Consider the following 25,498-nt stretch of genomic DNA (forward strand, 5'->3'; position numbering starts at 1 on the left):
ACATTTTTATTCTTTGACAATTTCATACATATAAACAGTGTATTTTTTTTTAATTTTTTCCATCACAGGCAATTTATTTTGTTCTATTCATTCACAGTTAATACAGAAAATACTTGGAAACATTTCCATATAATGTTTGACACAGAAATCATCAAATAGAAGTATACAATGTTGACAGGAGGCAGTACATTTATAATTTATAACCCCAAATGTATTTATAAATTAGAAATGAAAAGATCTACAAATGAAATTATGAAGGTTCACCAAAGTCATTTAATCTGTCAGTTTCTCATTCATTTTCATGTCTTAATAATATTCTATTGTATGAATAAGCCACATTTTATTTCTCTCCAGTATTTGATAGCTATTTGAGTTGTTTTAACTTTTTTACTATTAGCAACACACTGCTGTAAACCTTCATGTACATGTTTCATAGGTGCACATTTTCAGTAGTTTGAGGTTATATTCCTAAGGGTAGAATTGTTGAGTAACAGAGTAACAATGTTTTGCGTTTTGACCAACCACCAGATTGTTTTGCCAAAGTGGCACACCATTTTACAATCTCACCAAATCCTTGTTTTTAAGGCTCTGATTTTTGTACAAAAGCATTCAATCATTCTGTCAGACCAAACCAGGAAAAGTAAGCTATAGTTCAGAGCTGTTCTATTCCATTTACTATGCAAAGCCAATCTTGGCGTTTGCAACTTTCAGCCCTTTTGAGTATTCTTGCAGTGTTCACCTTTTCCTCCACCACTTTTTTTTTCTTCTTTTTTTCTGGTTTATTTCTATCTATTACAAATGTATAAAAAATCCTCCATCAACACTGCTGATAGCAGCAGAACCTTGAGAAATATACCTTTGGTTTGCCTCAGAAAAGGAATACATATTGTACTGTAAAGTTTATAAAATTGGCGCAAAACATTGTAATAATGTTACAATACCAGTTTTAAGAGTTCAGTGACTAATGGGGAGCCGATGGGATACATGCAGAACTGTGAAAGGGATCTCACTTAGCCAGCTGTACACGTAGACTGTAAATCTACATTCAGATCATTTCTGAACTAAGACTATCATCTCAGTTTATCTGTTGAGGTCAACCAGGAAACCCTAGAATATACCTTGATTTTTGCAAAAAAAAAAAAAAAAAAAAAAAAAAAAAAATAGGGGGAGGGGTTTCTTCAGCATTTCAGTCCACGAGTAACAGTATCCTAACAGGCAAAGTGTTCTCTCACTGTCACCATAGAATGAACTGCTGCTGGAGGTCAACTTGGGCTTTAATTTGCATTAGCACTTACATGCATAGTAGTCCAAGTTGTTGACCTCATGACTTTAAAAAGTAACTCTAAAAAAGTAAAATGGCCCTTCCAGCCACAGTTGTAAAAAGTCTCATCAAAACAATATACCCTTTTATGAATTACGCCTCAATTAAAAAAAAAAAGTAGCCCCAAATAAGAAGCAGCTCTGAAAAAGAAAATATAACTTAAGATATTTGAAAAAAACAAGGTGAATACAGGTTCAAAAGTAATTAAGATATATTTTCTTTTTTTTTTTTTTTTTTTTTTTTTTTTGGTTTTTCGAGACAGGGTTTCTCTGCATAGCTTTGCGCCTTTCCTGGAACTCACTTGGTAGCCCAGGCTGGCCTCGAACTCACAGAGATCCACCTGGCTCTGCCTCCCGAGTGCTGGGATTAAAGGCGTGCGCCACCAACGCCCGGCAAGATATATTTTCTTAAGGCTATCTAGAATTAGGCTTTAAAGAATTCTACCATTTCAAGTTTACCACTAGTTACTAGATACCTATTTACAAACAAGATGTTCACCTTTTTTGTTCCTTTATCAAGAGAAAAATCTACCTTCAGACTATGAGGGTGGTGATGGGGAGGGACTAGAAAACAAGATTCAAACAATCCCATGCAAATATCACATTTTTCAAATGGAAGAACTCCAAACTGCACTAGAAGTTCCAATCACTAAGACACTTTCCATTGAAATGATTTAAGTACAACTACATGGCACCAAGGTTTCGGCCTAATATAGGCCTGACAACCAAGTCCTTGTTTTCTGGAAGAAAGGCCTCAAAAGTCCCACTCAATTCCATATAACAATACTTCAAAGATCAATTAGGTTTTCCTTTCCTTAATATTTTTGTTTTTGACTTCTAATCCTAAAGACTAGATTAAAACTTAGCTCATTTCCCAGAAGGCATTGCTTCCCTTTGCTCTATTAAAGAGTCCACCAAGACCTCTTCCTCAAAACCATCTAGCCCCCAGCCTCCAGCCTTTGTTTATGATGCATTTTCTCAACATCCTGAAAAGGTAATGTAGGTAAAATATGCTTATAAACATTAAAACTAGTTGTTAGAAAGACGTAACTAGCTTTATAATTTAAGTTTTAAAGCATAAATACTTGCAGCTTAATCTGCACTGACAATGATTGTCGAAGCCTAGAATTCAACATTTACAAATTCTCATTCACACACACAAACCACACTATTATCACACAACTTGTGTCTAAACAGTGTATTTTTAATCACACCAATTTGTAGCTGAAGTTTTCTTCTGTCCCACCTGGCCCATGGACAGGACAAATCTCTTTCACCCACCAGTCCTATAGCTGCTTGGACCCAAGTAAACACACAGAGGCTTATATTAATTAAAACTACTTGGCCATTAGCTCAGGCTAACTATTGATTAGCTCTTACATTTAAATTAACTCCATAATTCTTATTTATGTTTAGCCACGTGGCTTGGTACCTTTTCTCAGTTCTGCCTTCACATCTTGCTTCCTCTGTATCTGGCTGGCGACTCCTGACTCAGCCTTCCTCTTCCCAGAATTCTCTTCTTTGCCTATACTTCTTGCCTGGCTACTGGCCAATCAGTACTTTATTTATTAATCAATCAGAGCAACACATTCACAGCATACAGAACGATATCCACAGCACCTATTTTTAGCTTCCTCCTCTTTCTTTTCCTTCTTTTGTAACCCACTGAATAGAATTTGCTTTGCTTGCATAAGCATGGAGCCTACCTGTAGCCATATCCATGAAGAAAATGGACTTCCTCTCCTCTAGTAGTCACCAGTTGCCAACAACTCCACTGCTAGGGATGGAACCTCATGAATCCCTTCCCTGAACCATGCTGGGATTATTCACTGGCTTGTTTCTCTGCAGTTTTTTGCAGGTTATTGTAGACTGTGAGTTGGTAAATGCAGTGACCATGTCATGTCCAGAAGGCAGCATTTGCAGCACTTCCCTCCATTTTTTGGCCCTGTCAATGTGGTGTTTTCTAAGTGTTGTGGGATTCATACAGAAGTCTTATTTAGAACAGATTACTCACTAGTTGGACTAGATATGAGTCTCTGTATTGGCTGCCCACTGCAAAAAGAATCTTTTTTTGACCATAGTTGGAGCAGCACTAATCTATGAGTATAAACATAAATATTTAGAAGGCAGTATGATGGAATGACTTTAGCAAAGTAACAGTAGTGGGCCCTTCTACTGGGGCTCATAACCTCCTAGTCTCCTCAGCTTTTGACCACGGTTGCAATATTCCTTCTTGTGGAGCTAGTCTTAGATCCCATCAGAAAACTGTTGGCTATCTCCATAATAATGATGCCACTTTTCTTGCTTCTTTTAAAGTTTTATAAATGGCATCACTATTGCCTTAGTTATATTAAGATTTGAGTGTCGCCTCACCACCTTTTTAAAACTAATCTTTGAGAAGCTGATGAAAGCTAAACTACTTTGGTAAAATGTATATCCATAGACATTTGTGCATGATATGGAGACTTCATGAAGCTTCCTGAAGCCTATCCGTGGACTAACTTAAAAACTGTTACTTTTGTTTTTTACAGTTTTTCATCTTTTCATTTTTTACATCAGTGATCATTAGTGTTAAGTCACACATGTCTATAAGTAAATATAACATTCCATGCATATTTACATGTGTGCTATTGTGTTAAAAATTCTTGATCTGTGGATGTAGCTCCATGATAGGGTGATTGCCTTGAATACACAAGAACATAGACTCAATCCCTAACAGCAATACTGTCAACAAACAAACAAACAAACAAACAAACAAACAAAAACCAAAAACAAACCACAAAGCCTTTATATGTGTGAATATAAACAAAATGGAAACATAAAAAGCTTTAATAGGGCTAGAGAAGATGTCTAATTGGATGAAATGCTTGCTGTGCAAAAATGAGGGCTGGAGTTCAGATCTTCAGAACCTATGTCAGAAATGCCTGGGGGGCATGATGGCCTCCCTTTGACAAGCTCTGGTGCAGCGAGAGACCTTACCTGAATAAATGCCTCAAGGGAGGGAAAAATAAGAAAGGACACTTGTGAATTGGAGTGATGACTCAGAGGTAACATTGGCTGCTCTTCCAGATGAGGTGGTTCAATTCCCAATGCCTCTTTAGCCCCTTACCACCATTTGTTACTCCAGTTCCAGGGGATCTGCTGCCCTCTTTTGGCCTATATAGGCACTACATGAATGTGTTGCATAGACATGTCTGCAAAATAACCATATACATAAAATAACACATAAGTTAAAATTAAAATTTAGATGAAAGATACCTGATGCTTAACTTGGGCCTCCACATACATTCAGTCACATGTACAAACCCTCTATATGTGTTCACACTCATGCTTGCATGCATAGCACAGCAACATACATACACCGAAAAACATTTGTTTCAGAAAATGAAGTAATTTATATTTAAGCAAACTATTTAAAATTAAAGCTATAACCTTGTCTCTTCCCAGAGGAATATTTTTGTTGTTGTTTTTGTCTGTGTAGTCCTGGCTGGCCTAGAACTCACTCTGTAGACCAGGCTGGCTTGAAACTCACAGAGATCTTCCTGCATCTGCCTCCTGAGTGCTGGGATTAAAGGTGTGCACCACTACCACAACCCAACTGCCGTAGGAATTTTTTTTCATAACTTTTATCTGTTTAATTTTGGAGACAAGGTCTTGTTATTAGATATTGTTCAGATGGTTTCAGAGATCTGGCGTAAGGGCCTGCCTTAGCCTCTCAAGTAACTCAAACTACAACACACACTTTCGAATCTAGCTGTTTTTATAATTGTTTTTGAAGTGTGTGTGGGATTCATCTTGAAGAATATGTCATATTTGATTGTGTTATGTATGAATAATCTCTTGAGTGATGAGTTCCTACTAGGAGAATATTAGCCTGACCTGTTTTTGTATTGGTATGCCTCTAGAATTATAAAATTGTTTGCTGGATTCTGTTTATGAGAAGTTGGTTAAAACCAAACAATATAAAGTATAAATGTGAAAACATACTTAATTGATGACAGAAACTGCAATTCACTCTAAGTTAATATATGAGAAAACCTCCCTCAGTTTCTGTTATATCCCTCGTCCCTCAGGATCACTTATATACTGCGTGTGACCCTGAGTGGATGACATAAATTGAATGAAGTGTTAGAATATGGACTGATTGAGTGACCCTAATGTTAAAAGCTGAATTCTGAAATGATCTGAAATTTAAAATATTTTGAATATTGACATGATGCTGAAAATCCTTCAGACTTTGCGGCATTTGAGATTTTTAGATTAGGAATATAAAACAAATAAGGTCATGAACCTATTGTACAATCTGAAAAATTCCAAAACCTCAAATATTTCTCGTCACAATAATTTTTGAGTAACATATACTTTTTCTATATTAAATAGCAGTGGAATGGAATGTTTGGCAATATAGTGTTTACTTTTCATGTAGTAGAGGGATTATTTGGTATGACTGGATCCCACCTTGGAAACTTTAGGAACCAGTAAGTTTCAGTGTGATCTTCCCTGTCGTTTTATCTCGTTTTCAGACATTCCTTTACAGAAAAATTTGCATTTTAACAACATGGGTCATAGTTCTAATATTTATTTATTTATTATTGTATAGTACTTTTAACATTTAATTCTACATTTGAAATTATTTTTTATCTCTTTTCTACTCATTCAGAAAATTTGATTGTTTTGGATAGAGAACTTATTGTGTGTAATGCTACTTCCCTTTCTTGTGCCCCTAGTTATTTCTGCTAATAAATTGTAACATTCTTTCCTATTTGGATCTACTTTAGAATTGCTCTTCATTGCTGTGTAGTCATCCTTAAATTTTGGAGTGTTGAAAGTTTTTTTTAAATAAAAATTTATTTTAAAGATAGGTGTTTGCTGTGTAACTCAGGTCTACCTTGGATTCCGTGATCTTCCTTTCTTAGACTAACAAGTGCTCTTAGATTAACGAGTGCCACCATACACAATAAAAGCTGTTTTAAGTATTGTTAATGTCCTACCTTTATTAAATGAAAAAAAATTTGTCAATTATACCGTGTTTTTCCCGTCTATATTTTAAGACACCTACTCTTTAGCTATTTGTGTTATTTTCTAATGTAAGATTATAAACATTTTAAGAATCAAGATTCCAACTGGGCATGGTGGCACAGACTTTTAATCTCAGCATTCAGGAGGCAGAGGCAGGCAGATCTCTGTGAGTTTCAGGCCAGCCTGGTCCACATAGTCATTTCCAGGACAACCAGAGCTATATAGAGAAACTCCATCTCAAAAGAAAAAGGAAAAAAATCATGATTTCTGTTTATATTTTAAAATCTTTCAATATTGACTTATATTACATTAGGTTATTTGTAAGGTGTTATTGCTTAAGAGTTGTATGACATATTTTTGAGAACATTAATGTACCAATTTTTGAAACAAAAATATGAAAAGTGGGTCATACATTTGTGTTATTTTTGACTTCTAGTTATTATGATGTTTTAGTGATACTGAATTTATTTTTCTTTTTATCTTAGAATACTTTTATAAATTATTCCTTTGGAATTGACTTGTATTTTCTAATTTTAAATTACTGGAAAAATACTGCTTGTGAATTAGATGTTGATTAAATACCTCTTAAATTATATTTGTTTATATAATTTATATATATGTATATATATATAAATATATACATATATATATATATATATGTATATATATATAAATTATATCTGAATCAATATGTTTGTTTTAATTAGAATATTTCCTAATTTTGCAAAGTCAAATTTCAGCTATTATAATTTTTTAATTATGTGAAAATTTAAGAAGACATATGGTTAAGTTTTTATAATAGGTTAGATTTATCCTAAGGAAGTAATAAGTCAATAAGGCATATAGATAGATGCATTTAGGACATTTTAAAATATTTTATTTTTATTTTCAATCTGTGTATATGTCTGTGTGTGGATTTGTACTTATGAGTACAGTGTCCATGGAGACCAGAAGAGGGTGACTGATTCCCTGGAGTTGGAGTTGCAGGCTTTTGTGAGCCATCTGCTATGAGTGCTGGCAACTGAATTTGTGCCTCTTCAAGAGTAGTTAGTAGTCATAACTCATGAGCTAGCCATCTCTCCAGCCCCTTGAAGGGCTATAAAAAATTGTGTGTGTGTGTACATTCATTTATGTGTATGCTTCTTTGTGAGTACATGTACACATGTTTGTGTGAACGGGTGTGCAGTGAGTCCAGAAGAGGGCATTGGATCCTTTGGAACTGGAGTCATGGGCATTTGCAGGAAGCCTGACTTGATATGTGGCTGCTGGGTTTCAAACTCCAGTTGTCATGATTCTACTACAACCACCTAACTACTGAAGGGCTGGAATGTTCAGCTGTGTTAAATGTCTGAAATGTCAGATAAGTTAAGGCACGATCTTTTTTCAGCTAAGTGGAAGAAGTCATTGGTAACTTCTGAGGCGTATGAGATTACAGCAGATGCTAAATGGTATTGAGTAGGAATAGCAAAGCGAAGACAGTTTAAGTTTGTATTTCAGTAAACTTTCTTTAAGGAGAAGGAGAACATGTTGAATCTAGGGTGATTTATTTAAAATAAGAGAAAATAAACAGTATTCAAATGAGAGGTAGGAAATGAAGACACTACGGCTCCTGAGTCAACTGGGGTTGATGGGATATAGTGTATATGTGGAGAGGTTAGTTTTTAAATTGATTTTAAGTTTTATTTTTATGTGTGTATTCATTTGCCTGCATGTATGTCAGCACCATGTGCCTATTGGTGCCAATGGAGGCCAGAAAAGGACATCAGAACTCCTGGAGCTGGAGTTACAGATGGTTGTGAGCCATCTTGTGGGTGCTGGGAATTGAACTTAGGTCCTGGAAGAGCATCCAGTCCACTTAACTGCTGAGCCATCTCTCCAGCCTGAGCGATTAGTTTTGAATGGAACGTATATGTCCAGGAGGGAAGTAGATTAAAGAGGGTTCATTTAAAGTACTTCACAGTAGTGACAAGGTATTTACTACTAAATTCCACCAACTTCATAATTAAAAATAATCTTTCCAATGGTACCATAATAAGATATAGGAAAACATTTAAAAAATAAAATTAATTATAAAGTCTCCTAGGATACCTGATACAATGTGGATTTCAAGGACTTCCTTTTGGAGATTCCTATTTAGTGTTTCTGAAATAACAAGGCAAAGATATTCCAGGCAGAAGAATAGCACTTAGAAAGGAATGGCGGGGCTAGAGAGATGGCTCAAGAGGTTAAGAGCACTGACTACTCTTCCAGAGGTCCCGAGTTCAATTCCCAGCAGCCATATGGTAGCTCACAACCATCTATAATGAGATCTGGTGCCCTCTTCTGGTGTGCAGACATACATACAAACAGAACACTTGTATACATAGTAAATAAATAAATCTTAAAAAAAAAAATAGAAAGGAATGGCTCTTGTAAAACATTATAGCAAATTCAGGCACTAGCAAGAAGCCTTTTTTGGAAGAATTATGCAACAAATGCCATATATTGTATGTAATATTATTATATGTATGTGGAATGTTACATGTAAATATTTAATACTTGATATACAATTAATAGTAAAGTTTAGTTAAAATTACCATTACCATTCTTTTGTCAAGATTAAATACTTAAGAATTTGTACCAGTGAATTTGTTTTGGATTTTGGAATGAAATGAGCTTTGAGAATGTACATTGCAAACTTTAATCTGTGCTTTTATTCTCATAGGATTTTCTCTCTGCTCTCAGCAATACTACATTTGGGTAATATCTCCTACAAAAAGAAGACCTATCGGGATGACTCTATTGATATCTGTAATCCTGAAGTACTGCCTATTGTCTCAGAATTATTAGAAGTGAGTCATTTATTCTCAGTCCTTATTTCAGATACTGGGTAGCTTCTTATTTTTATTTTATATATCCTTTATATTTGTAAGTGGGTCTATTTAGCTCAAAATGATTTTTTTCAATACTATTTTAAAATGGTGTCTCCAGAAGTTGTAATTCCTCCTGGATCCCTGCCTTACTTTACTTGTGAGTGTTCCAGGATCCTTAGGTCTCTGTTTGCCTTCTTTGCCCCAAACACATATAATCCCTCAGTTTGTTGATAAGGGTGAATATTTCCACTCTTGATTGTTTAATGTCCTGGGCCCATTTTAATATTGCTCTTTCTAATTTGAGGTTTGTTTGTTTGTTTGTTTCTTTCTTTCTCTCTCTCTCTCTCTCTCTCTCTCTCTCTCTCTCTCTCTCTCTCTCTCTCTTTCTTTCTTTCTTTCTTTCTTTCTTTTTCTCTCTCTCTCTTTCTTTCTTCCTTCTCCTCCTCTTCCTTCTTCTTCTTTCTTCTTCGACAGGGTTTCTTTTCTTTCTTTCTTTCTTTTTTCTCGAGACAGGGTTTTTCTTTGTAGCTTTGTGCCTTTCCTGGAACTTACTCTGTAGCCCAGGCTGGCCTCAAACTCACAGAGATCCACCTGGCTTTGCCTCCCGAGTGCTGGGATTCAAGGTGTGCACCACCACCACTGCCCCGTGAGATGGGGTTTCTTTGTGTGGCCCTGGCTGTCCTGGAACTTGCTTTGTAGACCGGGCTGGCCTCGAACTCATGGAGAGATCTGCCTGCCTCTGCTTCCTGATTGTTGGGATTAAAGGCATGTACCACCACGCCTTTATTTGAAAATGAGGTGTCTTGGTGAGTGGAGAGAAGAGATGAAACTTTTTACTTATTTCCTTAATGGCTTGAGGAGGACTTAAAGATCATCTCTTGTTTCATTGCTCTTTCCAGAGTGATGGTGTGTCATCATTTCCAGCTAACTCTTCATCTTACCAGATTTGCACCATCCAAATTGATGTTGTTTCTTTTAGGCTGTCTCATCTGACAGATAAAAGAGAACATATGAGTATATTTTAACTGTGTACCTACGAAACATTTTTATATGTAACCATTTGTATCTGTATAAAACCAGTGATTTCATACCATTGTATGTAAATTCATTTTTCTGTAAACTCTCACTCTCACCAGGGGGAAACATCTTTCATTGTGGAAAATGGCTTTAAATTAGAGGATAATTCTTATGAGTATTTCTTTTTGGCTTTAATTGTAAGTTGTATTTGTTTATAGTGTTACTTAGATCCTCACCTTTTCCTTCTTTTTCCTTCAGTGATAATTGTTTCATGTATATGTTATACAGCTATAGTCTTTCATCATGGCCTATATTTCTTACTGGAATCCCCTCCTTCCTTGAGTAATTTTAAAAATTTGTATACAATAAGTTGTTCTACTCTTTGTGCTGAATTAGTTTTTTTTTTTTTTTTTTGGTTTTTTCGAGACAGGGTTTCTCTGTGTAGCTTTGCGCCTTTCCTGGAGCTCACTTGGTAGCCCAGGCTGGCCTCGAACTCACAAAGATCCGCCTGCCTCTGCCTCCCGAGTGCTGAATTAGTTTTTACAAATGGATGAAGTCATGTGTCTACTGTTACAGTCTTATACAGAACTCTTACACTCTCTAGAACTTTGCTTTAATTTGTATTTTTCACATATAATATAATTGTAGTTATAGGATTAATAGTATTTCTAGATTGGCTTATTTTACTTGATCGCATGCATTTATGATGCATCCTTTTAGGCCAGGTGTAGTGCCACATACCTTTAGTCCTAGCACTTGGGAGGCAGAGGCAGGCAGGTCTCAGTGAGTCTAAGGCCAGGCTGGTGTACATAGTGAGTTCCAGGACAGCTAGGACTACATAGAGAGACCTTGTCTCAAAAAAACAAAACAAAATAAACGACAAAAGGCCTTCTTCTACCTCTGGGTAATACTTACATTGTGCATGTGCTGTTCAGTTGTCAATCCACTCATGAATTGAAGAGCATCTTGCTTGTTTCTGGTTTCGGGCAGTTAGGAATAGCTTGAGGTGCTTTTTTTTTTTTTTTGAAATTTCAAATAATACCTTTTATATCTTGGTTTATATGCCCCCTCCATGGATCGACAGAAATAAATACCTGACATTGAATCCTGCCTTCCACATGTACACATTATGTACACACACACAGATGCACATAACAGTTTTTTTTTTGTACTGAAAATCCTTTTATTTTAAGTGTATAAGTGTTTTTCTTGCATGTATGTATTTGTACCATGTGTGTGCCTGGTGCCTAGGAAGGTCACAAGAGGATGTAACATTCTCTGGAACTGGAATTACGATGGTTTTGAGCCACCATGTGGATATACAGAACTGAAACAAGGTCATTTGCAAGAGCAAGTGTTTTTAACCACTGAGCCATTTATCCAGTCCCTATTTAGAAAAAATTAATAATTCAGTCAGGTGTTAATGGTGTATGCCTGGAACCTCAGTACTCAGAAGGTTGAGGCAGAAGGTTCATTATGAATTTGAAGCCAGTCTGGGCTACAGAGTGAGACCCTGTTACAAATAAACATGATATTCTTTACTTCTGGGGTAAGAGTAAAAGCAAAGCAGCACCTTTATCTGAAAGTTTAATACTAATATATAAAAATAAATTTCCACAACGTAAGTATTCATTAGGAGTATTTTTCAAACTCAAGGAGTGCTTTTATCCTTAGTCTGTGTCCTTATCTTTAGATTGTGAAGTCTAGAAAAGCATATATATGTGTGTGTGTGTGTGTGTGTGTGTGTATCTGTTTTGTTGATAGAATGTCTTACTATGTTACCCAAGATGGCCTTGAACTCATGATCCTTCTGCCTCAGCCTTTGGAGTGCCAGATTTTTAGATTTGTGCCTCCATTCCCAGGTGTGTGTGTGTGTGTGTGTGTGTGTGTGTGTGTGTGAGAGAGAGAGAGAGAGAGAGAGAGAGAGAGAGAGAGAGAGAGAGAGAGAGAGAGAGAGAAAGAGAGAGAGAGAGAGAGGAAGCTGGTGAGAACCCATGACCTTTCATATGCTAGGCAAGCTCTCTAAAGTTAAGCATTCACTTGGAAGCATACAAGCATCCTTTGAAAAGAAACCATTTGTTACCTTTTTTTTTTTTTTGTATTTTAGGGTGGAGGAATTATTGTTAGTGGTATGTTTAAATTCTCTTTAGCCATTATTAAGATTACCTATGTGTTTCTTTATATTCATTATGTATTTTTCTCATTAAAGTTTTTTTCTAGTTAGCTTTTCAGAATAATATAATTCAGTCTCTGTCATAAACCTTACATATTGAATATACTTTTCTACTTTATAGGTTAAAGAAGAGATGCTCTTTGAAGCATTAGTTACAAGGAAGACGGTGACAGTGGGAGAAAAACTTATTTTGCCATATAAGCTGGCAGAGGTATGATTTTCTTGGGCATCTATAGTTTGAATATTCTAGAATATAGGTTTTTTTTTTTTTCAAGATGAAGATGACATTAGCAAAATGTACTAATTGGAATATTTTCTAGGAAAAAAATAATAAATTTTCCATAGATTTTGAAGCTTAAAATTCAGTGTGGTTTTATATTTATTTATTTTAATATTAAAATATTACAAAATAAAATATACGATAAAATAAAAATTGTTCCATCGAAGTTGGACACAACAAGCCTGCAGAAGGAAAAGAGCCCAAGAGAAGGCATAAAAGTTAGAGACCCACTTTTTGCATACTCAAGAGTCCCATAACAACACTAAACTGAAAGTCTTAGAGGACCTAGTGAAGACCCGTGCAGGTCTCCTGTGTATGCTGCTTCAGTCTCTGTGAGTTCATAGGAGTTTTGGTCACGTTGATTTAGTGGGCCTTGTTTTCTTGGTGTCTTCCATCCTCTCTGGCTCTTACATTCTTTCTGCCTCCTCTTCCAAGGCTATTGTCTAAGCTCTGATGGGAGGATTTGATGGAGACATCCCATTTAGGGCTGGATGTTCCAAGGTCTCTTACTCTGCCTACTGTCTGGCTATGAGTTTCATATTTGTTTCCATCTGCTCCAGGAGGAAACTCTGATGATGCCTGAGCAAGGCACTGATCTATGAGTATTGCAGAGTATCATTAGGAGTTTTATCACCATGGTTTTTGTTTGTTCATTTGTTTTGTTGTATTTTGTTTTTCGAAATAGGCTTTCTATGTTATGTAACAACTCTGGCTATCCTGGAACTTGCTTTGTAGACCAGGCTTGCCTTGAACTCCTAGAGATCTGCCTGCCTCTGGGATTAAAGATATGCTGGGATTAAAGATGTGCACCACCAATGCCCATCTTGTTTTTTTTTTTTTTTTTTTTTTTTTTTGAGACAGGGTTTCTTTGTGTAGCTTTGCGCCTTTCCTGGAACTCACTGGGTAGACCAGGCTGGCCTCGAACTCACAGAGATCCGCCTGCCTCTGCCTCCCGAGTGCTGGGATTAAAGGCGTGCGCCACCACTGCCCGGCTTCTTGTTTGTTTTTTAGACCACTGTATTTGGTTTTATTCTAGGTCACTTGCAATCTAGACTTTGGTTCTTGGTCAGGCAAGTAGGGTCAGGTATGGGTTCCATCTGGTGGAGCAGACCTTAAGTCACGTCAGACATTGGTTGGTTACTCCCACAAGCTTTGTGCCACCATTGCAATATCATATCTTGCAGGCAGGATAACACTGTAGATCAAAGGGTTTATGCCTGGCTTGGTGTTTACATTGCTTTTTTGTTAATGTTCAGGGTATCTCTTGTACCAGAGATTCGGTGTGGTTTTAAATAGTAGGCTTTTACTTTTCTTCAAGGATCTTAAAAAAATCTTATTAATTTATGTATATGGGTGTTTTGTCTGCATGTATATCTTTGTACCATTTGCATATGGTACCCATGAAGGCAAGAGTTAGAGACACTTTTGAGCTGCCATGTGGGTATTGGGAATTGAATCCAGGTCCTCTAGAAGAGGAATCAGTGCTCCTAACCCCTGAGCAATCTTTCTAGCCCCTCTTCTAGTATTTTAATTTTTTTTATCTCTCCCTCCCATTGAACTCTGGATGTTGTATGTGTTAGCTACATATTCTACCACAGAACTACATACCTACTCCCTCTTCATGATTTTGTTTCATTTTACTATTGTAGGGCAATAGACAATAGTTAAGATTATAAGCGAGAGCAGTATTTCACCCCAGTGGCCATTTCTTCTTAAATAGTTTACTAAGTCATTTGCTGCTCAGCATACTTTGTCATCTTCGTCATCAGTCTCCTTCAATTGCTGGCTAGTCTTTTCAAGTTTGTTTACCTCCTTTTTGTTTCTTCTTGAAGTCTTTTTTTTGGGTGGGGGGGTGTTTTGAGACAGAGTTTCTCTGTGTAATCCTGTCTGTCCCGGAACTCAATGTATAGATCAGGCTAACCTTGAACTCAGAGATCCCCCTGCCTCTGCCTTCCGATTTCTGAGATTAGAGTTCTACACAATCTCACTCGGGTTTCCTTGAATTCTTAAAATGTAGGATGCAGTGTTCTGTTTTTACTTCCTATAACTTTAAATATCTGAGTACTTAGGCTGCCAGGTGTTGTTGTTGTTGTTGTTATTGTATTTCTCAGGTACATAAGGGTAGAAAAATGATTGAAAATTGACAATTTTAAGAAAATGATGTGTATCCAAAATATAGTTCAGGAATATGGGGTTAGAAGAGTAAAAGATTCAGAAACGAGGAAGTTGATGTTGAACTCCAGAGAATTGGTTGTGGATGGTATTGATCTGTTCATTGCACTGTCTATGGTCTACTCCATGAATTCCCTTTTGAACAGTATAAAGCAGGCTTGTAACAGTTTTGCCTTTCTTTTATATTTAAGTTCAGTGATTTAATATTTCTTTCCCTGTGTTTTGTTTCTTAAGATGCAATTTTAATTACATTTTGCCTTTAAGTTAGCTTTTAACCTTTGTTTTATTTTTTCATAATATTTCTGATGTGTTTTGTTGTTTAATAAGTACTCAAATCCTCTTTGTGCTTAACATATTAGATATTAGGATTTAAAATGTGCGTCAGTCCTTAAGTGTTGGCATTTTATAAAAAGAGCAATGGAAAGTGCATTTTGAACTAAACTGTTTCCTTAGGCTTTTTAAAATTAATATTCTGGCAGCAGTGTGAGTTGATATAGCACAATTTACTCTTGTGGCAATTTACATGGGTCATATGAGTCTGTATTTCGGTTAATTTTTTGCAATAGTGGTATACAGGCTGATGACAAGGTGTTCATACAGCCTGTGATATCATTTGACACTAGGTTCTTTTCTAGGTTCATAGGTTATTGGCAGGCCTCTATTTCTTGTGATTATAGGTAGGACTGAAGTAATATTGCCCCCGTATCCATTGACCTCCCTACCATCTTGGACTGTCAGTCAGGATCCAGTCTTAGAAACTAAAGGTGGCATGCTGTAGGTGGGCATTTCTTTCCTGACTGCCAGTTCCCAAATAGCTAACTAACTCACTGTGTATAGGTTTCATAGTCTATTGTAGGACAGTTCCATGTGTCTGGACTCATAGTAAGGCAGAATGTCATGGCAGAAGAACAAGGTGGACCTGAGCTATTCATGGCAACCAAGAAGCAGTGTAAACCACAAGAAAGGATTAGGGCAAGATATAAACCCCCAAGACAAATTCCAGTGACCTATTTCCTTCCATTCAGGTGCCACCTTTTATAGTTCCCTACTTCTTATTAAATAAAATAATAATATTATTATCTCTGCAAATGCTTTTGCAGATACACACAGAGGTGTAAATTTTCAACCTCTTAGTCATCCTAATTCCAGTCAGGTTAACAGTTAAAATTAGCTGTTATAGGGAGGGAAATATACAGAACACATCAGTAGGGAATAAGATATTTGAGACCATGTTAGGCACTGAAGGGAAGAAGCTGTAATAGGAAGGAGAAAGATGCTTGCTTTGTGTAGAATGGTGACATGCTAAGAAAAAGAAAGATAAATATGATTTGATATGATCAGTAGGATGTAGCTAGAGTTTTCCTACCTTGCTCACAGTCAGGACAAATCTCTGTCACCCGCCAGTCCCACAGCCGCTCAGACCCGACCAAGTAAACATAGAGACTTATATTGCTTACAAACTGTATGGCCGTGTCAGGCTTTTTGCTAACTGTTCTTATAGCTTAAATTAATCCATTTCCATAAATCTATACCTTGCCACATGGTTCGTGGCTTACCGGCGTCTTCATATGCTGCTTGTCATGGCGGTGGCTGGCAGTGTCTCTTCTGCCTTCCTGTTCTTTCTTTTCTCCTCTCTGTTAGTCCCGCCTATACTTCTTGCCTGGCCACTGGCCAATCAGTGTTTTATTTATTGACCAATCAGAGCATTTGACATACAGACCATCCCACAGCAGTAGGACATAGTCATGACTTGAATAATGGGAGACAGGATAGAAATGGAAATGATAGATCAGACTGCATTACAGATACAATGACTAGAGAGTATAGAATGAGGTGGAGGTTAGAGGGTGAATGTAAACTAATTTGGTATATGTGGATTCTTTATGATTTGTTTTTAAAAATAAAAATTGTTTCCTATAACCAAATAGATTTGATTAATCTGAATTTTGTTTTTAACTCAAGAATTTAACTCATAATTTTATTGTTATAAAATCCTATGAGCTTGGCTTATTTTCCTTCATATATTTTACATTGCTTAATTTGATGAATTAATTTCATTCTTAGGGAAATGGATTATTATTGTAGTTTACTGCTTAGTGAGTGCATTCTTTTTCTTTTAAAAAGTGTTAAGATGCATTGTATATAAGTTACCAAAATGTAGAATTTTCAGATCATATGCCATTGTTTCCCTGTTAGGACTCAAAATAATTTTTATTTATTTGAAACTTTCTACTGTTGACCATAATTTGATAAATTCTTTCCTCCCAGTAATTCTTTTTCTGTCTGGAAATGTGAATTTAAAAAGATGTGGTTTTGAGACAGCCTCATTGTATGCCAACCTGGGAACTCATGATCCCTGCTTTATAGCTCTGTAATAAATGCCTGGAGTACAGGTCTTTGCTGCGGTGCCTGGCTTAGAACATTTTTTTTTTAATTATTGAAATTCAAAATAAGTTCATCACCTTTGTGTTATATGTTATAGCATATCTCCAATTTATAGATATTTAAGCTATAGTCTAATAATTTGAATGACTTGTCTGGTTTACACAAGTAGAATGAGTTCAGAAACAGATTGGATAGACTTCTTCACTCTCTTATTTCATTACCACTTGAAAACAGATGTTAATTTAAACAATAAATCATTACCATTTATATTCTTTTAAGTGGCAGCACTCAATTCTTTTTATATTTTTTAAACCAAAGTGTGCGTGCACATGTGTGTGTGTGTGTGTCTGTCTGTGTCTGTCTTTTGAGAGAGAGCGAGAGCGAGAGCGAGAGCGAGAGCGAGAGCGAGAGAGAGAGAGAGAGAGAGAGAGAGAGAGAGAGAGAGAGAAAGAGAAAGAGAAAGAGAAAGCGAGCGCGAGCGCTTGACTTTGTAGTTTATACTGGTCTTGAACTCATGATAGTCTGTCTGCCTGCTTCAACTTGAGTGCTGTGATTTACAGGTTTGAGCCACTAGGCCTAGCTTTATACTGTTTTCTAAATGTGAATTTTCTTTAATTAATAGTCTCTCTGCTCTTTATTTACATGTTGTGTATTCCCGAGTTTGATATATGGAATTTTCCAAAATTGCTTTTTCTTTTTTTTTCCTTTTTAACTTTTTGAAGTAGAGCTTCTCAGAGGACCCTAAAGCTTTCTAGGGAGCCAGCTTGCTATGTCCATGCTTGTCTCCTCCTTCCCATGTGGAATTACATGAAGCTTGCCATGGCCACTCCACATTTATGTGGGTTCTAGGGATCTGAACTCCTGTCCCTATGCTATTCTAACAGGCAATTTAACTGTTGAGCCTTCTCCCACTTTTTCCCCCAAGCAAATTTAAATTGCTTAGATAGTACCAAGAAAATAGTGAAGTGTGAGAAAATAAAAATTTCATAATTCCCTAATTACAAGATTGTTACTATTTCCTAGGATAAAACAGTTTTACAGTCCTGTGAATGACAGTCTGAAGATAGCTAGTAGAATCATTGTGGCAATATAATGTCTGTGTTTTAAGAGTGTAAGAAGGATTCTACAAATGGTAATGTCCTTTTTGCTGTCTAACTTATTTCTTAACTTAGAATATTCTCTCCCATTATAGCTGGTATGGTCATTTGTTTTCACACTTCCCATTTTACCACCTTTATTTGGGAGAAAATATACCCCCATAGTCAATAAAAAAATGCTTTAAACTGAGTGATTCATACTTTGTTTTTGTTTCATGACAGTTTTTTTCCAGGATCCCTGAGTTGGACTAAATTAGAGTACATATAGAAAACTTCAATTATAGGCGATTTAAATTGACAGGAAATCCAGTTTCTAATTCAAAATAGATTTTCCTTCTGAAATGAAAGAGCAGTCTTTGTTATTGTATCTTAGTAAAATTATTCCCATTCCTCTTTACACTGATAATTCTCTTTGTGTTTTGTAGGCTGTGACAGTGAGAAACTCTATGGCTAAGTCTTTATATAGTGCTCTGTTTGACTGGATAGTGTTTCGTATTAATCATGCACTTCTGAATAGTAAAGATTTGGAACACGATACCAAGGTAAAGATCTGTTGTATTATATTTTACCTGAAAACTGTTCAATGAACTGGTGAGTACTTGAAATTTTAAGGAATAGAATTATATAGAGTCAAATCAACTTTAATTCTGTTACTCGTTTGCCTATTCTGGTTAACTGTTCTGTCTTTCCATAACCATTTCCCTATATATTTATATGCTATGGACATTTATATACAACATTGATCTTAAAAATAGAAATAGAAACAGAATCAAGCTTTATGTTGTTTCAGTGTTTGCTTTTTATATAAAAATCTCTTAAATAGATTCTTATAAAATACGTTTTCAAATAAAATTTCTTAAACTATGTCATTATATATTTTTAATAATTGTGTAATATTATTTGGCGTGGTAGCATATGCCTTTAATCCCAGTACTTGGGAGGCAGAGGCAGGTGAATCTCTTGTGTTTGAGGTCAGTCTGATCACCTGACGAGAGAGTTACAGGACAGCCAGGTCTACATGAAGAAACCCTGTCTTGGGGGAAAAAAAAAACCCCAAAACAAAAATTGTAACATTTAGTGTGATTTGTGCCTTAGATGATCTCACTGCAAGTAAATATTTTTGTTCTATCCTGAACAATACTGAAATATAGTTTTTTGAGACAGAGTGCTACTGTATAGCCAGGCTGTTCTTGAACTTGAGATCTTAATATGCTTGACTGATAGGTGCTTGGGGTTACAGATGTACTTCACTGTGTTCCAATATGGATATTCTTTCACTGACCTTTGTGCACTTCTCTGTAGTATAAATTCAGTTTATTATTCCTGGGTTTAAGGATGTACATATTTTAAAGATTTGTTATCTGTTGCTTTCTCAAAAGTACTGTATACTTCTACCAGTGGTCTGTAGTTCCTTTTTTCTCTGAACTTTTATCCAAATTGTATATTATCAGTATTTATATTTTCTAATATATAAGAAATTATCCTCCTCTCCCATTTTTTGCCATTCTTTTTAAGAATGAAAGCTAAAACATCTTGTCATGCTTTTCTTAATCTTGTTTCTCCTCTGTATTATTTATTTGTATCTTAGTTTTGCTTTATTTTCTTTCTACTTTTCCTTTTTAAGAGCTGTTGTGGACATTTTAGAGATTTAGTTTGATGCCTTACTGCAGATATTTTCTCTCTTAGTTACTTTTTAATATTCATGCTATAAGTTTTTATGCATCTGTTTCTGCCATTCTTTTATAATCTTTCATTTATATATTTACTTATGTAGAAAGGTATGTTCTAGTCCAAGTTTATAAAATATGTAATATTCTACTTTTAGAATTTAAATTTGGCTGGGCGGTGGTAGTGCACGCCTTTAATCCCAGCACTGGGAGGCAGAGGCAGGCAGATCTCTGTGTTTAATACCAGCCTGGGCTACAGAGTGAGTTCCAGGACAGGCTCCAAAGCTACACAGAGAAACCCTGTCTTAAAAAACAAAACAAAAAAAACAAAAAAACAACAACAAAAAAAGAATTTTATTTTGTTTTCAAATTGAAACTTTGTTTGCTTGGGTTTTGTTTTATTTTTTGAGACAGGGTTTGTCTACATAGCCTTGGATGTCCTCACTATGTAGGCCTGCCCAGCCTCAAACTGATAGATCTACCTTCTTTTGTCTCCTGAGTACTAGGATTAAAGGCATGTGCCATCATGCTCTGCCTTTTGTTTGTTTGTACTTTTAGGATGTCGCAGGATATTGCAATTTAGGCATGACCTGACCATTCCTCTGCTTCCTCTTGAGTTGTAATTATAGGTGTATGCTACCACGCCCACCTCTGGACCTTATTTTAATGTGACAGATTATATATATAAAGCTTTAATAATTTTAGATTCATTTTACTTTTTAATAGCCATTATGGTCCTGTTTACTTACTCTGATGAAAAGTGTAATCTTTTTTTTTTAATCCTACTGATTCAATGTAAAAATATTATTTTTTAAAAATAATTTATTTTTGTGTAAATTGGTGTTTTGCCTACATGTATGTCTGTATGAGGGTGTTGGATCCCCTGGAAGTGGAGTTACAGACAGTTGTAAGCTGCATGTGGGGCCTGGGAATTGAACCCAGGTCCTCTGGAAGAGCAGCCCACTTTTTTTAACTGCTGAGCCATCTCTCTAGTCCGTAAAATCATTCTTACATTTGTTTTTATATTTCAACTAATTCCATAACTATAAAATTAAATCTGGCCAGGTGGTGGTGGTGAATGCTTTTAATCCCAGTACTTGGGAGGCAGAGTCAGGTGGATCTCTGTGAGTTCAAGGCCAGATTGGTCTACAGATTGAGATCCAGGACAGGCACCAAAACTACACAGAGAAAACCCTGTCTTGAAAAACAAAACAAAAAAATTAAATCTGAATCTTGTTGTCAGATGTATTTATTTGTGAAGTGCATTATTTCATTTTCTTCTAAGTGACTAGAATTTTAGTAGCCAGAATTATATAAAACCCCTTTTTTTTTTTTTTTTTTTTTTTTTTTGAGACAGGGTTTCTCTATAGCTTTGGAGCTTTCCCTGGAACTCACTCTGTAGCCCAGGCGGGCCTTGAACTCACAGAGATCCTCCTGCCTCTGCCTCCCATGTGCTGGGATTAAAGGCATGCCGCCACCGCTGCCACCACCACTACCACCACCACCACCACCACCACCACCCGACTTCATAAAACCCTCTTGATACAGATTTCAAAACGTCTTCTATGTACATCATATTAGTTTACTTACTGTGTCTCAGCACCAGTGGAGAAATTTTCCCATTTAATCAAGAGTGTTATATCTCATGTTAGAATGAGATTGAGTTTGGGGTTGTATTACATGCTTGTAATCCAGGGGTGCAGGGTAGGAGGGAGAAAAAGATGGAATGGTTCGTTAGTTTTATTTTGTTGTTATTATAAATAAAATATCTGACAAGTGTAACTTAAGGACACTTTATTTTGAATCACATTATGAGGATATAGCCCTCCATCATGGATAATCCATGCCAGCAAGGGCTTGAGGTGGCTTGTTGCATCTTATCTATAGAATGGAAGCAGAAAGAGATGGATTCTGTCTTTCATCTCTCTCTCTTCATTGTATTCAGCCTGGGACACCACCCATATGTCCCCATACCCCAGCCAATGGAATAGTGCTGCCCACATTCAAGGTGGGTCTACCTTCAGTTAAACTCTCTGGAAATGCCCTCACAGATATGATCTGAGATTTTTCTCTTAGGAGGTTCTGGATTCGGTCAAGTTGGCAGTGAATATTAATAATCAAACTTGGTAACAGATATTATAGTTGAATCTGAATCATTCATAGTAAGATGTTACAGAGATAATTCCTAGAAGTCAAATATCCAGAAAGAGAATAGTAGACATGTTCTCTACTAAATAGCTAGTATTTGAGTGTTGTTGCAGACATTGAACATGAGGAAATTTATTGGTTTGTTCTTCTTTGGTGGGTAGGGGGTTAGGGTGGGATTTAATTACTTTTTAAACATTCATTTATTTGTTTATTTATGTATTTGACAAAATCTCCCTGTGAAGCCCATGCTGGCCTTAGCCTCACATTCCTCCTGCCTCTACCTCTAGAGTGCTTTTTTTCTTTACATTTGTTTATTTATTTTGTGTTCGTGTTTATCTGGAGGACAACTTCTGGGAGTCAGTTTTCCCATTCTAGTAGGTGGTTTCTGCAGCTAGAATTCAGCTTGTCAGGTTTGATGTCAAGTGCCTTTAGCTCCTGAGCTACCTTGTATGCCTGCCAATTTAGTACTGAAAGCATAATTGTTTATTTGGGGTTGAGATCTAATTAAGAAGAATTACATAGTTCTTTCATAACCAGAAATAACTTTATTTGCTGATCTTTCACTTAGGTAACATTTTGATTTTCTCATACCTGTTGTTTCTGTTCCCTCATAGGACTTAAGAATGTTTGAGTTGAGGGATTTCTTGGCTTTTTCAAGTTAAGATAATAGTTCACTCGCCTTATACTTTGTGTATTTTGAAATTGTAATGCAGAAATTACTTGTGTTCAAATTTGTATTATTAAAGAAATATTTACAATGAAAAAAGCCTACTTTAGTTAATTTACCTACTAACCTTAAGACCCCAAATGTGAGTTCTTGGATAGTTGCAAATGTACACACACACTGCTTATTGGTGAGTTAAGGTGACATCTCTCTCCTCCCACTCACATCTCTATCAGTTCTTGGTAACTAACTGCTAGTTTAAAAGTTGAGGAAAACTCTTAAACACTGATGTAAATTGCCATAAGATAACCCCTGTAACAGGAAAATATAGGTTGCTCTGATTGATTGCCATTTTACATTTTTACCATCTGCTGCAAGTTCATTTTCTTAAAAATCCATTCAGTTTCATGTCCAGTGTTCAATAAATATCCATGTATTAAAAATATTTCTAACAAATTATGTGGTATTATTACAGATATATTCCTAAATGTATGTGTGCATGTATGTGGGTATATGTGTATATTCATATGTCTGATGCTCACAAAGGCCAGTAGTGTCAAAAATCCCTGAAGTGGGAATCACTGATGGTTGTCAGACACTTGATGTGGGTGCAGGGAACTGAAAGTGGGTCCTTTGCAGAAGAAGTATGTGCTCTTAATTGCTGAGCCATCTCTCTAGCCCCCAAATATGTTTCCAAAGTTAGAATGCAGTACATTTTCCTGTTTTATGTGATAATTTACATCAGTGATTAACAGATTGCTGTATATTTTATTTGAATACTGGACAGCACCAGAACTGTTACAGAAAGGAGTATTTTATTACTTGTAATAAAATAAATAAGCTTGTTTTCAAATAAATTTTCTCTTGTTTTACAGACTTTGTCCATTGGTGTTCTTGATATTTTTGGTTTTGAAGATTATGAAAATAATAGTTTTGAGCAGTTCTGTATTAATTTTGCTAATGAACGTTTACAGCACTACTTTAACCAGCATATCTTCAAGTTGGAGCAAGTGAGTATCTAAATATGTGTATGTTTGCCCTTCTGCCCAAACTTTTGAATATTTGTCATAACTTTTGCAGTTTGCATTTTTTATTATTACTATCATTAAGAGATTTTCTATTCATTTTACATACAAACCACATATTCCCCTGTCCTCCCTCCTCCTGTCCCCACAGCCTTCTCCTCCAACCCACCCCCGATTCTCACCTTCTCCAAGGCAAGGTCTCCCATTGGGAGTCAGCAGAGCCTGGTACATTCAATTGAGGCAGGTCCAAGCCCCTCCTCCCTGCACCAAGGCTGCGCATAGGCACTAGGCTCCAAAAAGCTGGCTTGTGCACTAGGGATAGGTCCTGATCCCACTGCCTAAGGGCCTTCTAAACAGTGCAAGCTAAACAGCTGTCTTTCCTATCCAGAGGGCCTAGTCCAGTACTGTGGGGGCTCTTCAGCTATTGGTCCACAGTTGATGTGTTTCCAATAGTTTGGCTAGTTTTCTCTGTACTTTTTCCCATCATGGTCTCGATGTCCCTTGCTCATAGAATCCCTCCTCTCTCATCAATTGGACTTGGCCTGGCACCCGGCCGTAGATCTCTACATCTGCTTCGATCAGTCACTGGATGAGGGCTCTATGATGACAGTTAGGGTATTCAGCCATCTGGTCACCAGAGTAGTCCAGTTCAGGCACCCTGTCGACTACTGCCAGTAATCTAAGATGAAGTCATCCTTGTGGATTGCTGGGAACCTCCCTAGCAATGTTTCTCCCTATTCCCATGATGTCTTCATTTATCATGGTATCTCTTTCCTTTCTCTCCCACTCTGTTCCCGTTCCAGCTCGAACCTCCCATTCCCCTATGTTCTTATTTCCCACCCCTTGCCTTCCATTACCCCCCTTCCCCCCAGTTTTCTCATGTAGATCTCATCTATTTCTCCTTCACTGGCTGACCCATATGTCCTTTCTAGGGTCCTCCCTGCTAGCTAGTCTCCTTAGAACTGTGGGTTGCAGTCTGGTTATCCTTTGCTTTACATCTAGCAGTCTGGTTATCCTTTGCTTTATATGTAGTATCCACTTATGATTGAGTACATACCATGTTTGTCCTTCCGAGTCTGGTTTACCTCACTCAGGATGATGTTTTGCACTTTTATTCAGATAGTATGGTGGTCATATTGCTCACTATAAGGAAATGACAAATCAGAGCAAAGATTTTCAGCCGTGTCATACAGACGTTTCTTACTTTTTCAGTAGTTGCTAGGTATCAAACCCTAGTCCTCTGCAAGTGTAGCAAGTACACTTAACCACTGAGCTATCTCACCAGCCCCATCAAGAAAATTTTTACATAGAGCAATTCATTTATTCTAAACTAAAAGTCTGTAAAATTTTTCTAAATTAAGGGGAATTAAGACAAGATGTGTTGGGGCTAGAGAGATAGTTTAGTGAAAACAGCACTGGCTCTTCTTCCAGAGGACCCAGGTTCAAGTCTTAGGACTCATGGCAACTCACAGCCATGTACTCTAGTTGCTGAGGATTTAATAGCCTCTGTTCTCTTCTGGCCTACATGGGCTCCAGGCACACGTAGGGTTCACAGACAAACATGACATTCAGGCAGAACATCCATGTACATAAAAGAGAAAATTTAAGAGAAATAAAAGATGTCTCTTTGGTGCAGGCTCCTTAATGAACCAATTGTAGAAAGCCACCATTACTAGACA

General features: G+C 36.6%; 1 protein-coding gene and 1 long non-coding RNA gene across 31 annotated transcripts in view; one reads left to right on the forward strand and one right to left on the reverse strand.

Annotated features, from left to right (window-relative positions):
• Myo9a (myosin IXA) overlaps positions 1 to 25,498 on the forward strand; it is a 245,921-nt gene that overhangs the window by 101,171 nt on the left and 119,252 nt on the right. For all 30 annotated transcript variants that reach the window (XM_076575367.1, XM_076575372.1, XM_076575375.1 and 27 more), the window contains 4 exons: positions 9,044 to 9,170; positions 12,503 to 12,592; positions 18,741 to 18,857; positions 23,670 to 23,804. In XM_076575367.1, coding sequence (XP_076431482.1) covers positions 9,044 to 9,170; positions 12,503 to 12,592; positions 18,741 to 18,857; positions 23,670 to 23,804 — 469 coding nt within the window. The remainder of the gene's footprint in view (positions 1 to 9,043; positions 9,171 to 12,502; positions 12,593 to 18,740; positions 18,858 to 23,669; positions 23,805 to 25,498) is intronic.
• Positions 43 to 25,444, reverse strand: LOC121830866 (uncharacterized). The gene is made up of 3 exons (XR_006074150.2): positions 24,877 to 25,444; positions 21,573 to 21,665; positions 43 to 4,514 (listed from the first exon to the last, which is right to left on the reverse strand). It is a non-coding gene; the product is annotated as an uncharacterized LOC121830866 (long non-coding RNA).

Source organism: Peromyscus maniculatus, chromosome 7, assembly GCF_049852395.1.
Source record: "Peromyscus maniculatus bairdii isolate BWxNUB_F1_BW_parent chromosome 7, HU_Pman_BW_mat_3.1, whole genome shotgun sequence".
Taxonomy (NCBI): Eukaryota; Metazoa; Chordata; class Mammalia; order Rodentia; family Cricetidae; genus Peromyscus; species Peromyscus maniculatus.